This window comes from Felis catus, chromosome D2 (assembly GCF_018350175.1).
Source record: "Felis catus isolate Fca126 chromosome D2, F.catus_Fca126_mat1.0, whole genome shotgun sequence".
Classification (NCBI taxonomy): Eukaryota; Metazoa; Chordata; class Mammalia; order Carnivora; family Felidae; genus Felis; species Felis catus.
In genome coordinates, this window is record NC_058378.1 from 48,130,925 (window position 1) to 48,144,647 (window position 13,723).

At 40.8% G+C, this 13,723-nt stretch overlaps 1 protein-coding gene across 6 annotated transcripts in view; it reads left to right on the forward strand.

Moving 5' to 3' along the window:
* Nucleotides 1-12,784, forward strand: part of LOC109496957 (olfactory receptor 13A1) — a 55,651-nt gene extending 42,867 nt beyond the window's left edge. Inside the window, exons 1-3 of one of the 6 annotated variants that reach the window (XM_045040339.1) lie at nt 2,019-2,735; nt 8,727-8,869; nt 11,741-12,784. In XM_045040339.1, coding sequence (XP_044896274.1) covers nt 8,764-8,869; nt 11,741-12,552 — 918 coding nt within the window. In that variant the 5' untranslated portion in view covers nt 2,019-2,735; nt 8,727-8,763 and the 3' untranslated portion in view covers nt 12,553-12,784. Of the gene's footprint in view, nt 1-2,018; nt 2,736-4,518; nt 8,512-8,671; nt 8,870-11,553 lie in introns of those variants that run through there. The other 5 variants (XM_023240680.2, XM_045040336.1, XM_045040338.1 and 2 more) reach the window with 5 other exon arrangements.
* Nucleotides 12,785-13,723: the final 939 nt, after the last annotated feature.

Sequence of the window (13,723 nt, forward strand, 5' to 3'; positions counted from 1 at the left end):
TGTGATTAATTGCTTTATATATTTGGGTTCCCTCACATTTGGAGCATAAATGATTACAATTGTTAGGTCTTCTTTAAGTGTATAGACTCCTTACTTATGATATAATGCCTTCTTCATCTCTTGTTATAGTCTTTATTTGAAAGTCTAGATTATCTGATATAAGTGTGGCTACTCTGGCTTTCTTTTGTTGACCATTAACATGATAGATGGTTCTCCATCCCCTTACTTTCAATCTGAAGGTGTCCTTAGGTCTAAAGTGGGTCTCTTGTAAACAGCATATATGTTTATGTATAAACATAAATTATGTTTATAAATTATAATTTTACATATTTTGCAAAATATACATCGTTTATACATAAAGTATACATAAATTATGTATAAATGTAAATGTTTTCTTATCCATTCTGTTACCCCATGTCTTTTGATTAGAGCATTTAGTCCATTGACGTTTAGAGTGAGTACTGAAAGATATGAGTTTGTTGCCATTATGATGCTTATAGAGTTGGAGTTTCTGGTGGTGTTCTCTGGTCCTTTCTAGTCTTTGTTGCTTTTGGTCTCCCCCCCCCCATCTTTTATCCCCTCAGAGAGTTCACCTTAAAATTTCTTGCAGGCCTGGTTTAATGGTCATGAACTCCTTTAATTTTTGTTTGGAAAAATTTTAATCTCTCTTCCTATTTTGAATGACAGCTTTGCTGGATAAAGAATTCTTGGCTGCATTTTTTCTGATTCAGCACATTGAATATATCCTTCCACTCCTTTCTGGCCTGCCAAGTTTCTGTGGATAGGTCTGTTCCAACCCTATTCTGTCTTCCCTTGTAGTTTAAGGACTTTTTTTCCCTTGCCACTTTCAAGACTTTTTCCTTGCCTGAGTATTTTTGTGAATTTGACTATGATATGCTGTATTGAATGTCAGTTTTTGTTGAATCTACTGGGAGTCCTCTGTGCTTCCTAGATTTTGATGTCTGTGTGTTTCCCCAGGTGAGGAAAGTTTTCTGATATGATTTGCTCACATAACCCTTCTACCTCTTTTTTCTCTCTTCATATTCTGGGACCCCTATGATTCTGATGTTGTTCCCCCTTTTTAAAGAGTCACTGATTTCTCTAATTCTTAAATCGTGTTCTTTTGCCCTAGTCTCTCTCTTTTTTTCTGCTTCATTATTCTCCATAAATTTGTCCTCTATATTGCTGATTTGCTGCTCTGCCTCATCCATCCTTGCTGCTGTGGCATCCCTTTGAGATTGCAGCTGAGTTCTAGCATTTTATTTCATCCTGAGTAGCTTTTAGTTCTTTTATCTCTGCAGAAAGGGATTCTAATCTATTTTCAACTCCAGGTAATATTGTTATCGTGATTCTAAATTCTGGTTCAGATATCTTGCTTGTATCTGTGTTGGTTAAGTCCCTGGCTTTCGTTATTTCCTGCTCTCTCCTTTGGGGTGAATTCCTTCACTTCATAATTTTTAAGGAAGAAAAGGATTTAATAATGTGAAAAAATAAATTAATTAATTAAAAATTAAAACAACATGCACACACACAAAAATCAAATAAATGATGCTATATTCCCAGGTGTGTTTTGGTCTGTTGAAAGCAGCTTGATAGAGTTAAGAAAAAAGAGGGGAAAAAAAAGAAAGAAGAAAAAAAAAGGAAAACATTTGAATATTTGACAAAAATGAATACACTGAAATAGAATAAAATGAAATGATGGAAGTAAAATAGAATTTGTAAAATTTACAAAAAAGTAAGTAATATAGTAGAAAAAAATTTAAGAAAAATATTTTTAATAAAAATTGAAAATAAAAATAAATTTTTCTCTTTCTGTAGTCAAGAAAAAGAAAAGGAACAAAAAAAAAAAAAGGAAAATTGAATAGATGGACCAGCAGACTGAAATACTATTGAAATTGCTTCGTTTTCCCCTAGAAGTGAAACTATGAAGTGCTTTATAGTTCATAAACTAAGCAGGCGGAGAGACTTGTGGTGTTCCTGAAGAGAGAAGTTGGCCCATTGGGCGGGGCTTAGTGTAACAGTCCATTGTTCACTAGATGGTGCTGCTTAGCTTACTGGGGTGGATTGTTGTGGCGCACATAGGTGTGTATGCACATGCGTGGGAGGGGTGAAAGTGGCATCACCCAGTTACCCAGTCTCTAGTATTGGAACTCTGTTCTCCCCAATCAGCAATTGCGCACCTGTCCTTTGTCTCTGGCTTCTGCCCACTCCCCACTTTTATACTGTGTGTGACTTAGCTGTCAGGTTGCCAGATGACACCTCCTTCTTGAGTTTTATCTCAGATGCAACTGTGTTTCCCAAGACCTCACTTCCGAGAGACTGCAGCTTTGACCTCTTCTGATGCTCTGGGGGGGAGGGGGTTCACCGAGCAACGGCTGGGTGCCAGCCGCACCCAGGAACATTCGCAGGACTGTGCTGCTGCTGATCCCCAGAGACTGTGGCTGGGTGCCAGCCTGCCCCAGAAAAAGTTCACGCGATTGTGTAGCAGCAGCATTTCAGGGATTATGGAAAATTACAACACACATCTGGCACCAGGCTTCACCTTAACGACCTTGTTCCAGTGCCAGTGAGTGTGGTTGTTCTCTGGGGTCTGCTGCCACCTTTGCCTGTGAGGTGCCTGCAGTCTCTACCAAATATTCTCCCAGCAGGGGAACCACCTCTCCCTCTGTGGCCTGAGGACCCCTGGATCTCACTCTGCTCCTGAGGATTTGCCCTTCCCACCAGAGGACCGCCAGGTATCGAACTGTGGAGTTTCAGACTCTGTGGTCCTCCTGTTTATAGAATCTTAATGGAATTTAAACCGTCTCCTTTCTCCCTTTGTAGTTCAGTCCCTGTGACTGTTTCTACTTTTCCATTTTCTCTCCAGCTGCTTTTGGTGGAGGGTGCTTCTCCTGTACTCTCCCTCTGTCTCTGTCCTGTCTCTGCAAGCAAAAACAGTTCCCTGCCTTCTGTGGCTTCTCTCTTCCCCAGTTCATCTCTTTGTGCTGCATACCTGCTGAGTTCTGTGGTTCAGGTTGTTCAGATTGTTGTGTTAATACTCAAATCAGTTTTCTGGGTGTGCAGGATGGTTTAATGTTGATCTGTCTGTATTTCATGGATGCAAGATGCAAAAAAACCCTCGCATGCTGTTCTGTCATCTTGACTCCTCTAAAAGCCCTGGTCTCATTGTTTTTAGAGATTTCCCCTCTATTATTATTTTTTTCTTATTTATTTATTTATTTATTTATTTATTTATTTATTTATTTATTTATTTTTGAGAGAAGGGGGTGGGGGAGGAAGAGGCAGACAGAGGGAGCAGAGAATCCAAAGCAGGCTCCACCCTGTCAGTGCAGAGCCTGATATGAGGCTCAAACTAATGAACTGTGAGATCGTGACCTGAGCCAAGTTCAGGTGCCCCACTATTACTGGTTTTAAGTGTGAGTCTTGATATGATTTTCTCACTGTTTATTGTGCTTGGGATTTATTGAAGTTATTACATTGTAAGGTTATATTTTTTATTAAATTTGGAAAAAATAGCCTTTATTTATTTAAATATTTCTTATGTTCTACCCCACTCCTTATCTACTTATGGGGTTTAATCACATATATATTAGGCTATTTGAAGTGGATTTATGGCTCACTGATACACTATTCTTATGTTTTATGTTTTCATATGTGTTTAATTTGGGTACATTCTTTATTTTTTTAACATTTATTTTTGAGAGACAGAGTGTGAGTGTGTCGGGGGGGCAGGATAGAGAGAGAAGGAGACACAGAAACCAAAGCATGCTTTAGGCCCTGAGCTTTCAGCACAGAGCCCAATGTGGGGCTCAAACCCATGAACCGTGACATCATGACCTGAGCTGAAGTCAGATGCTTAACTGACTTAGCCAACCAAGTGCCCCTAATTTGGATAGGTTCTGTTGGTAGTTTTTAAAATTTACCAATCTTTTTTTCTGCAATGTCTAATGTGCTGTTAATCCCATTAAGCATATTATTAATTTAAGACATTGTACTTTACATCTCAGAAATTCTGTTTGAATCTTTTTGTATTTTTTATGTCTCCATTTATTATGTTTTCTATAGCTTCTTGAGTATTTGGAATATAGTTATTACAACTGTTTTGAGGTTCCTGTCTAGTAATTTTATTACTTTTGTCATTTCTGAGTTGGTTTTGATTCATTTTTCTCACCTCAAATATGGGTATATTTTCCCACTTCTTTGCATGTCTGGTATGCCAATTATGTCTGGCATGGGAATTATTATAAAATTCTGGGGATATTTTAAAATAACAGTGTTTAACAGTTTGTTGTGGGGATACGTGAGCCGTTTTGGGCTTTTATGCTGGTTTAGAAGGGAGGATTTAACAAAGACTGAGAATAAAGATGTAGAAAGATTGGGGCGCCTGGGTGGCTCAGTCGGTTAAGTGTCCGACTTCAGCTCAGGTCGTGATCTTGCGGTCCATGGGCTCGAGCCCCACATCAGGCTCTGTGCTGACAACTCAGAGCCTGGAGCCTGCTGCGGATTCTGTGTCTCCCTTTCTCTCTCCCCTCACCAGCTCGTGCTCTGTCTCTGTCTCTGTCTCTCTCTCTCAAAAATAAATAAACATTAAAACAAAAGATGTAAAAAGATTGAGATGGGGAAGAATGAGGTTGAGGAACTCTGGTAGGATGATGTGTCCCTTTTCAGGAAGGTATGAGGCAAGGCCAGTAATTGTGAGGGACAAGTAGAAGAAGAAGGACTTGAAGAGTATGAAGTGTGCTCCAGGCCACAACTGGGTAATCAACCAAAAATTAATAATTGGATTGTTTTAACAACTGGTTTCACCTGAGGTTAAGGCACAGGGCCCAGAAAGAGGGGGGCATGGTATTGCCTAGACAGGACTCCCCATAACATCCTGTCGATCCCTAAATTTGCATAAGTTTCCAAGCATCTCCTTTGCTGGAAGGCCTTCCCTATCTGCTAAGTCTCACAGTGCAGCTCCTACTATCTTTCACTCAGTTATTCCACAGCTCTGCTTGGCACTCTTATCTATCAGATGGCATCTTTGGGGATTACACATAATTTTTCAGAGCCCCACCACTGTGGGACTCTTGATACTGCATAAAAATGTTAGAACTCTTAAATTCATTTCCTTGACTTTCCTCTCTTAACTTTCACTGTAGGTCTTTTGCCTCTCTGTTCTTTCACCTTCCCTTCACCTTTCCCTTCTACCTGTGTAACTGTATGATCATTCTCCTTTTCTTTTTTGAATCTCTATTTTAAGGAGTAACAAAATTCACTCTTACTGCCAGTCGTTTTTTGTAAATTCTCTTATCGTTAGTTTCTTTTTGTATATGTATGGAAATTACTTTTTTCTAAAAATTTTCTATCCCTTTTTCCTGTATGACTTCCCAACTTGATTATATTTCCCAGCTTCCCTTGCCACTAAATGGGCAATGTAACTAAATTTTTGCTCATAGAATGTGAGCAGAAGTTATGTATGCAAATATGCCTCACTTGCTGGAAATAAATTGGTTTTCTGGGGCTTCCTGTCATTTTACTTCCTACAAGCTGAAATGTGGAGGTTATGGAAACTTTCATGATGGTGAAGAGAATAATGGCCTAGGAGATCAAGAATCATTGACTTGGGGGAACCCGGATCCCTTAATGAGATAGGACAAGGCTACCCCATCACCCTGGGAACTACCCTACCATTCATACACACTTCAGAGTATTGAATGAAAGAGAAAATATTAAGCCACATATATTTTGGTTTCTTCATCATAGCAGGTTAGCCTTTAACTTAACTAATACACATTTATTCATGAATGGTGACATATCGTTAACATCACGGGAAGGAAATTTTTTGTGTGTCTTTTATTTTGTTGGAAAAAAGATAACCTTTTTGGGTGTAATGCTGCCAGGCCACAGTCTTTCTGGGTAATTGTTTCTATTAATGACCCAACCATAATAACTTCTAACATGGTTTCTAAAATGGAGTCCTCTATATCTTCTTATGTAGTTCAAAGAAAAATTCTGAAGGTAGGTATTGTTCACATTCTATAGATTAAAAACTTGGATTCAGAGAGATTACGAGACTTACACTAGTTCACACAGCTACTTAAGTGAGAGTCAGGTCTCAAAGCCATTTGGGAACCATTTACTTTAGTGCTTGTTCCTAGTACATCACACTGCTTAGTAAAATTAGAAGTGATTGAAGTGCCTTTTAATAACAAATCCACTGAACTCTATAGCCAAGCTAATGAGTCACTTAATCAATAGTTATACATTGAATGTCAGCTATATTCAGGACATTTTCATAAGGAGGAAGGTAATAGACATATCTAGCCTGTTCTCTGCTCATACAGAAGAACATATATATGTAAACAGGTGCCACACTGGGGGAAGAGGAAGTAAAATGTTGCCAAGCCCTTTTCATGTATTAGGTACTGAGATAATGAGGTAAGTCTTGTCATTGTTATAATTAAGTCCTGGAGAGGTTAGAGACTTGCCCCAAGTCACATAACCCAAGTAGGTTTCAGGCTTGGGATTGACTCTGTGTCTGTAAAGACTCTAAAGCTCACTAACATGGGGGAGCTCCTGAATGTGACTGAGATTTAGCAGGGAGTGATCATTTTCCTCCAGGAAGTCAGGGAAGCCTTGGTAGAGGTGATAGAGTTAGATCTGGGTAGGATTTGGATAGGGAGAGAAAGTATGGGGACAGGGGAAGGAAAGATAGCTTGGTAAAGGAGCCAAGGTAGGAGTGAAAGATAGTGAGTGGGCCAGCTCTGTTGGTAGGGGTGGTTTATGCTGGGAAACATAGGGACATTGGCTCCATGGCTCTAAACTTCCATGAAAGGCAGTCTAGAAATGCTAACTGCCTTCCTGACACCCCCCTCCCCAGTCCATATGTCTGAGCACATTGGTCTGAGCACCTGAACCTGGGTCTGCACTGCCCCAGATTATGTGAGCTGGGAGAGAGGTTTAGTCCTGCTCTCTGCTCAAGCTTACACCCTTTTACATATATTTGGATCAGAAGTCTGAACTGGCCTTTGTGTGAACACCAGCGACAGCCAAGTACCTAGCAAAGTGGTACTTAATTGCTCCTTCAGGGTCCACTTAGAGTAATAGCTGTGAACAGGTGTCCCAGGTGTCCCCCATAGGCAGTGACAAACTTTGCTGAAGATGAGTCACAAATTCTTGGCAGGATTAGCTTAAATAGGGGCAGAAAGCCTTTGTCCGTACTGATCTCGTCCTAGATTACATACTTCTTCAGTGTCACCATATTTCCTACCTCAATCATGATTGATGGAGAAAGGATGACTATACATAAAATCTATTAGCTCCACAAAGGGGAAGAATTTTTTCCAGGTAATCAGGAGTATTCTGAAGATGGCTCATTCTATTGGGTGATATAAAAGAATGAGAAAAATTCTGCCCATAACTCTAAGTCTGCTTAATTTTTATCATGAACTATATATAAGACCTGATATTTTTTGTTTAGCTGACCTACAATTAGTAACATTTGTAGATTTCTCACTCTGTATTATTACTATTTGATCAGCAAATGGAATAATAGAGCAAATAGGATATAAAAACTGGCTGAGAGTTTAGGGTTTGTATTCACACCTCAATCAAAATAAGAATCATTTAGATTCTTGGTTAATTTTTCCTTCTCTTGACATTTTTTGACATTTGACATTTGTTTGACATTAGTTTTAGTGGGACAATAACGTTACATAGCAAAGAATTCTAGGCTTGAATCCCAAAGTCTTGGGACTAGGTATTAGCTTTGTCACTAGTATTCTGTGTGAGTAGGATAAGTCACTTAGATACCTTTCTGACTTTACAATAAATAGGTTGGACAAGGTCGTCTTTAAAGTATCTTTCAGATTTAAACCTGAACATATGAGATTTTGGCATTTTCTGATTTTTAGTTTTCTGCTCTTGAGTTATGTTTACAATAGGAATATTTACCTTCGTATGTAATAGATGGACTTTGGATTAATTGGATTGTGTCTGAAAATTCTCAAACTTCTTTAGAGATAATAATAATAGAAGTAGTCAACTTCTCCGTAATTAATTGAATGCCTTATGACAGCAATAATTCTCCACTTCTGAAATTATGAACAATAAATTGGAACTAAGATAAAATGTCACTGAAAGTAAATTGTCTTTCACATGAAATTCAACTTATTTGTATGAAAAATGAAATGAAATGAAATGAACTTTTTAATTTCAGGGATTTAAGGACACTTCATGCTGTTTCTTTAAAGTGATCAAATTGCCCAGATGCATTTTTCAACGTTTATTTATTTTTGGGACAGAGAGAGACAGAGCATGAACGGGGGAGGGGCAGAGAGAGAGGGAGACACAGAATCGGAAACAGGCTCCAGGCTCTGAGCCATCAGCCCAGAGCCTGACGCGGGGCTCGAACTCACGGACCGCGAGATCGTGACCTGGCTGAAGTCGGACGCTTAACCGACTGCGCCACCCAGGCGCCCCAGATGCATTTTTATGTCCTTTGAAACTTGAGGGCTGGAAGTTCTGGTAAGTATGGAAAATAATCACTGTTTAAATGTCCTGTCACCTCATATGTGGAGAGTCATGTAGTTTGCAGGTAGTATGTGTTTAAACTTGGCAATTGGTAACTGAGATCTTTTTCTTTTCCCTCACATCTTTGGTAATAATTTTGCACTGCTTGATGGAGGATTAAAGCCAATGCCCTATGAACCTCAGGAGAGAGAGGTCTTTGTTATTTTCAGAAGAGGAAGCACCTGGCTGAGGTCCAACAGAGACTTCATGGTCATTCTCACAGAAAGAGTCTCTGCTCCCTTATTCTCTGATCTCCCTGTTGATCAATTGGATGAGGAGACTGTTCCCCTGCCCTGGAAATTACAGCGCGAGGGTAATTATCTGAGGGGCAATTTGTTCCCTGAGTGTGAATCGGTTTGTTGACATTTCCTTGTGCTGAGCAACTGTTCAAAACTCCCATTTATGTTGTAGTTATTTATTTATTTTTCTATCCTCACTCTGGAGTGGAGTGAAGACCAAGACCAGATATAAAGTTTCCTTCATAATAGGTTCTTTTGGTCCTCCGATAGTGCTCTGTGACAGACCCACACACCACCGCTCAGTGTTTGGCGATGGAGGTGTCTATCTCTTCCCAGGTGTGGTCATAGCATTGAGTCTCTGTGAGACTCTGTGAGTGATGACTGGGGGTGTCAGGTGGTGAGAATCCTAGGGAGGACATTCGTGGGAAGTGCAGAAACCTTACGTGGAGACATCCAAGGGGCAAATCCAACTCTGTTCCTTTTCAGCCTGCCTCAGCTTTTCAGTCTCATGGTGGTCCCTGGGGTTAAACAGGAGTCACTCACCAGGCTGTGTTGAGGAGCCAACAGAGTGACAAAGGAGCAAATAAAGTCTTCAGGCCCACATCTCATACTGTACAAAAGTAACATTCACTATATTTGCATATAAAGCGAAAGCATATCTCGTTTATTATCGTCAGCAAAGCAATTGAGCAACCTGACACCTTGCTGCTGGGAAGATACAGATGGACCCCCATTTGTATTAGCTTTGGACAGACTTTACACTAGCACAGCCTGTTGCCCTGAATCAGAGGAATTTTATGCTCTTCTATTCAAAGAACAGTCTTCACCTTACAAAATGGTGATATGATTTGATCAGAGGTGTTTCCTCATTTTCTATAAACCTTTTAATGCTTCAGTGGTAAATACGTTTATTGAAGTTTGGTAAAAAGCAGAATTCTTAATTGAAAATGAGCATCTTTTTAAAATTAAGCCTTTTAATGAATGAAGAGTTGAAAAGAAGGAAAACGCAAATGTACCATGCTGATTTCATCTTAAACAATACAGAATTTGCACTGTGTTGAGAATAGAAACCACTCTGTTTTTATTGGTGCTGGACTGTTCTTTGCTCTTGTTTCAACAAATGTATTTTAGGGCCCACCTGTTTCATGCCAGACATGGGGCTGGGAGCCAAGAAAAGGGGCTCAGAAATGAATGAGGCAAATGCCCCAGTCTTAGGGGAGATGGGTACCATAATCGTGAAGTGATGTGTTAATGAATTCTAGGATAGAAGTCAGTACAGAATTGGGGGCCACGAAGGAGAGAGTGGTCCTTTCTCTCTAGGGAAGGGATTTTAGAAAAGGAGAGGGATGATGATCGACCTGGTTCATGAGAAGGAGAGTGTTCCTGGCTGAGGGAGCTGCAAGAACAAAGCTACAAAAGTCTGGCATGGCTGGTGCTTTGGCCAGACTGGGAGATCTGGGTGTGGCTGGAGCTTTGGCCATGAGGGGTGAGACAAGAGGGAAAACATTGTCTAGAGAGGTGGGTAGATCCAGAAGTAGAAGTTGGGGGTCTTTATTCTGTCAGATCTGCCTTTTAGAAAGATTTCTTAAAAAAATTTTTTTGAATGTTTATTTTTGAGATAGAGACAGAGCATGAACAGGAGACACAGAATCTGAAGCAGGCTCTGGGCTCTGATCTGTCAGTACAGATCCTGACCCGGGGCTCAAAACCACAAACTGTGAAATCACGACCTGAGCCAAAGTCGGATGCTTAACTGACTGAGCCACCCAGGTGCCCCTAGAAAGATTCTTAAATGGAAAAATTAGAAAATACAGAGAAAAAAAGGCAAAGAAATTAAATCAACTATAATCAGTCTCCACTGTTGTTTATCATTCAGAACCAGTTGGTTTTTTTCTATAGGTATATGTACAAATGTGATTTTTTTTTTTAACTCAAAATAAGATCCTATTGTACATACTACTCTTGAACTTTCTTCATGCTTTTTTGTTTCTTCATGCTTTTTTGTAAACATCAGTAAAACACCTCTAAAGCATCATTTTGATAGGTATAGAGCATTATGCTATAGGAACATATTGTAATATACTGACCTTTAAGAGTATAAGTTGCTTTTATATTTTCAGTATTATAAATAATGCTGTGATTACACCTTGAAGATGGACTTAATTATTGCTGCAGGATAAATTCCTAGAAGTGAAAGTTCTGGCTCAAATGGAATATGAATTTTAAAAGGCCTGGGGCGCCTGGGTGGCGCCGTCGCTTAAGTGTCCAACTTCAGCCAGGTCACGATCTCGCGGTCCGTGAGTTCGAGCCCCGCGTCGGGCTCTGGGCTGATGGCTCGGAGCCTGGAGCCTGTTTCCGATTCTGTGTCTCCCTCTCTCTCTGCCCCTCCCCCGTTCATGCTCTGTCTCTCTCTGTCCCAAAAATAAATAAAAAACGTTGATAAAAGGCCTGCATCTTGGCACCCATGCTAGTGTTAGTCAAAACCATGCTTTTCAAACTTTGCCACAAGGTTCATAAAGAATGAATTACTGATTTAACTTGCATTTGTTTGAGGTTGAATGATGCTTTATGAATTGGCCATTTGTACTCACTTTTTATGGGCTACATGTTCACACCCTTTGCTTAATGTCATATCGGTATGTTTCTCTTCATTAAGAAGCCTTTGTATCTCTGTATAATATTGCTCATGCCATGATGTCGGGTATGAATGAAACATAGTAGCAGCCTACCTTAGGATACCTCTCATTTCTCTCTCTAGCCCTGAAATCACATGGAGCTGTGAGTAGAGATTCACCTGATGATCATGGAAACCCCTCTCAGCCCAAGGACCATGAGTAACCAGACGCTAGTAACAGAGTTTATCTTGCAGGGCTTTTCAGAGCACCCAGAATACCATGTGCTCTTATTCAGCTGTTTCCTCTCCCTCTACTCTGTGGCCCTCACAGGTAATCTCCTCATCATTTTGGCCATCAGCTTCAACTCTGGGCTCCATACCCCCATGTACTTTTTTCTGTTCAACTTGGCTACCATGGATATTATCTGCACCTCTTCCATCATGCCCAAAGCACTGGAGGGTCTGATGTCAGAGGAGAGCTCCATCTCTTATGGGGGTTGCATGGCCCAGCTCTATTTCCTCACATGGGCTGCATCCTCTGAGCTGCTCCTCCTCACGGTCATGGCCTATGACCGGTATGCAGCCATCTGCCACCCTCTGCATTACAGCACCATGATGAGCAAGGCTTTCTGCAGCAAGCTGACCACAGGTGTCTGGGTACTCTGTGCCTTCAACACAACCATCAACACTGGGCTGATGCTGCGGTTGAATTTCTGTGGTCCCAATATCGTTACCCATTTTTTCTGTGAGGTGCCTCCTCTGTTGCTTCTCTCCTGTAGCTCCACCTATGTGAATAGCATCATGGTTGTCCTGGCTGACGCCTTTTATGGCATATTGAACTTCCTGATGACCGTCGTGTCATATGGCTTTATCATCTCCAGCATTCTAAAGATGCGGACTGTAGAGGGGAAGAAAAAAGCCTTTTCCACCTGCTCTTCCCACCTCATTGTGGTGTGTATGTATTATACCGCTGTCTTCTATGCCTACATAAGCCCTGTCTCTAGCTACAGTGCAGAGAAGAGCAAGTTGGCTGGTGTATTGTACACCATGTTGAGCCCTACTCTCAACCCCCTCATGTATACTCTGAGAAACAAGGAGGTCAAAGCAGCCCTCAGGAAGATTTTCTCCTTCACCAGAAATTAATTTCTGTCTTCTGCAACTTTTGTTGGAGACTGCATATTGAAGTCCACGGTGGCCTCAGAGACTCTCCAATGAATAAGGCTTTGAAAACTACCACTAATGAACCAGTGTGATTACTAGATTTTCAACATGCTATGTAGAGCAATTATTGGTAATCGTCTTGGTTTCTTGCAATTTTTATATTTTCTGCATCTTGTAATGGATTTTTTAAAAAAATAAATAGTACTTAAATGAGTATTGAGTGATTAAGAGCACATTACTCATCTGGCAAAACAAAACTCATTTGATCTATATCCTTAGAAAATTGGTAATTCAGTTAAGAATACACTAGTACTCATGAAGATGAATGTAAAAAGAAAAGGCATAACAGCGTTGCTTTGCAGGGTGTGGTATGGATGTACAGAGGAGACATGTGTAGTGTGGAAGGAGCCCTACACTGGTTGGGGAGAAGATCTGGGTTCAAATTCAGACTCTTTCAGAGTACTCAATCCACTTCAGCTGTAGTTTCCTTCTAAGTGTAATGGGGAAAATAAATGAATCTAGAGATTGTGTCCAGACTGAACAAGAGAACTGAAGACAATGATATCAAGTGCTCTGTAAGTTTAAGATAATCCTGCTGGTGAGTGATCGCTGAGGACAGGGGCAGCTAAGGAAACTTGGATGTCACAGCCCCTCACCCCTGCCTGGCTCAGGGTGATGTGTGTGGTGGCTAGCTGGAAAGGGTAGGTGGGGGTTAAGATACAGACAGGGGCTGCTGGGGCAGCGGTGGATTCAACTCTCTAAAAATGACCTAGTGAGAAGCAGCATTGGGATAGGTAAATGAGAAGCCACTGTGGTGGTTTCTGATACAGAGTGGATCCTATTTATCTCAGGAAGCCCCAGGCTCATGAGTGATACCATCTCTGCTCAGGAAAGGCCAAATGAAGGAGTTCCTGTTGATGGATCTTCCACCTTTCCTTAGTCCTGGATTCTCTCCCAGCTCCCCAGAGCCTGTCATCTTTCAGTCCCCAATTTTTTTCCTGCTCTTTCAAATGCAAACGGGTCCATTTCAGTTTTCAGATCACTTCTCTTTTCTGTTCGGTTGAACCCTGTCTCAGGCTCTGTACTCTGAGTCCTATGTGAGCAGCTGATCCTTCTCTCTGTGGCCTCTAGATCCAGGTAGAGCATCCCTCCC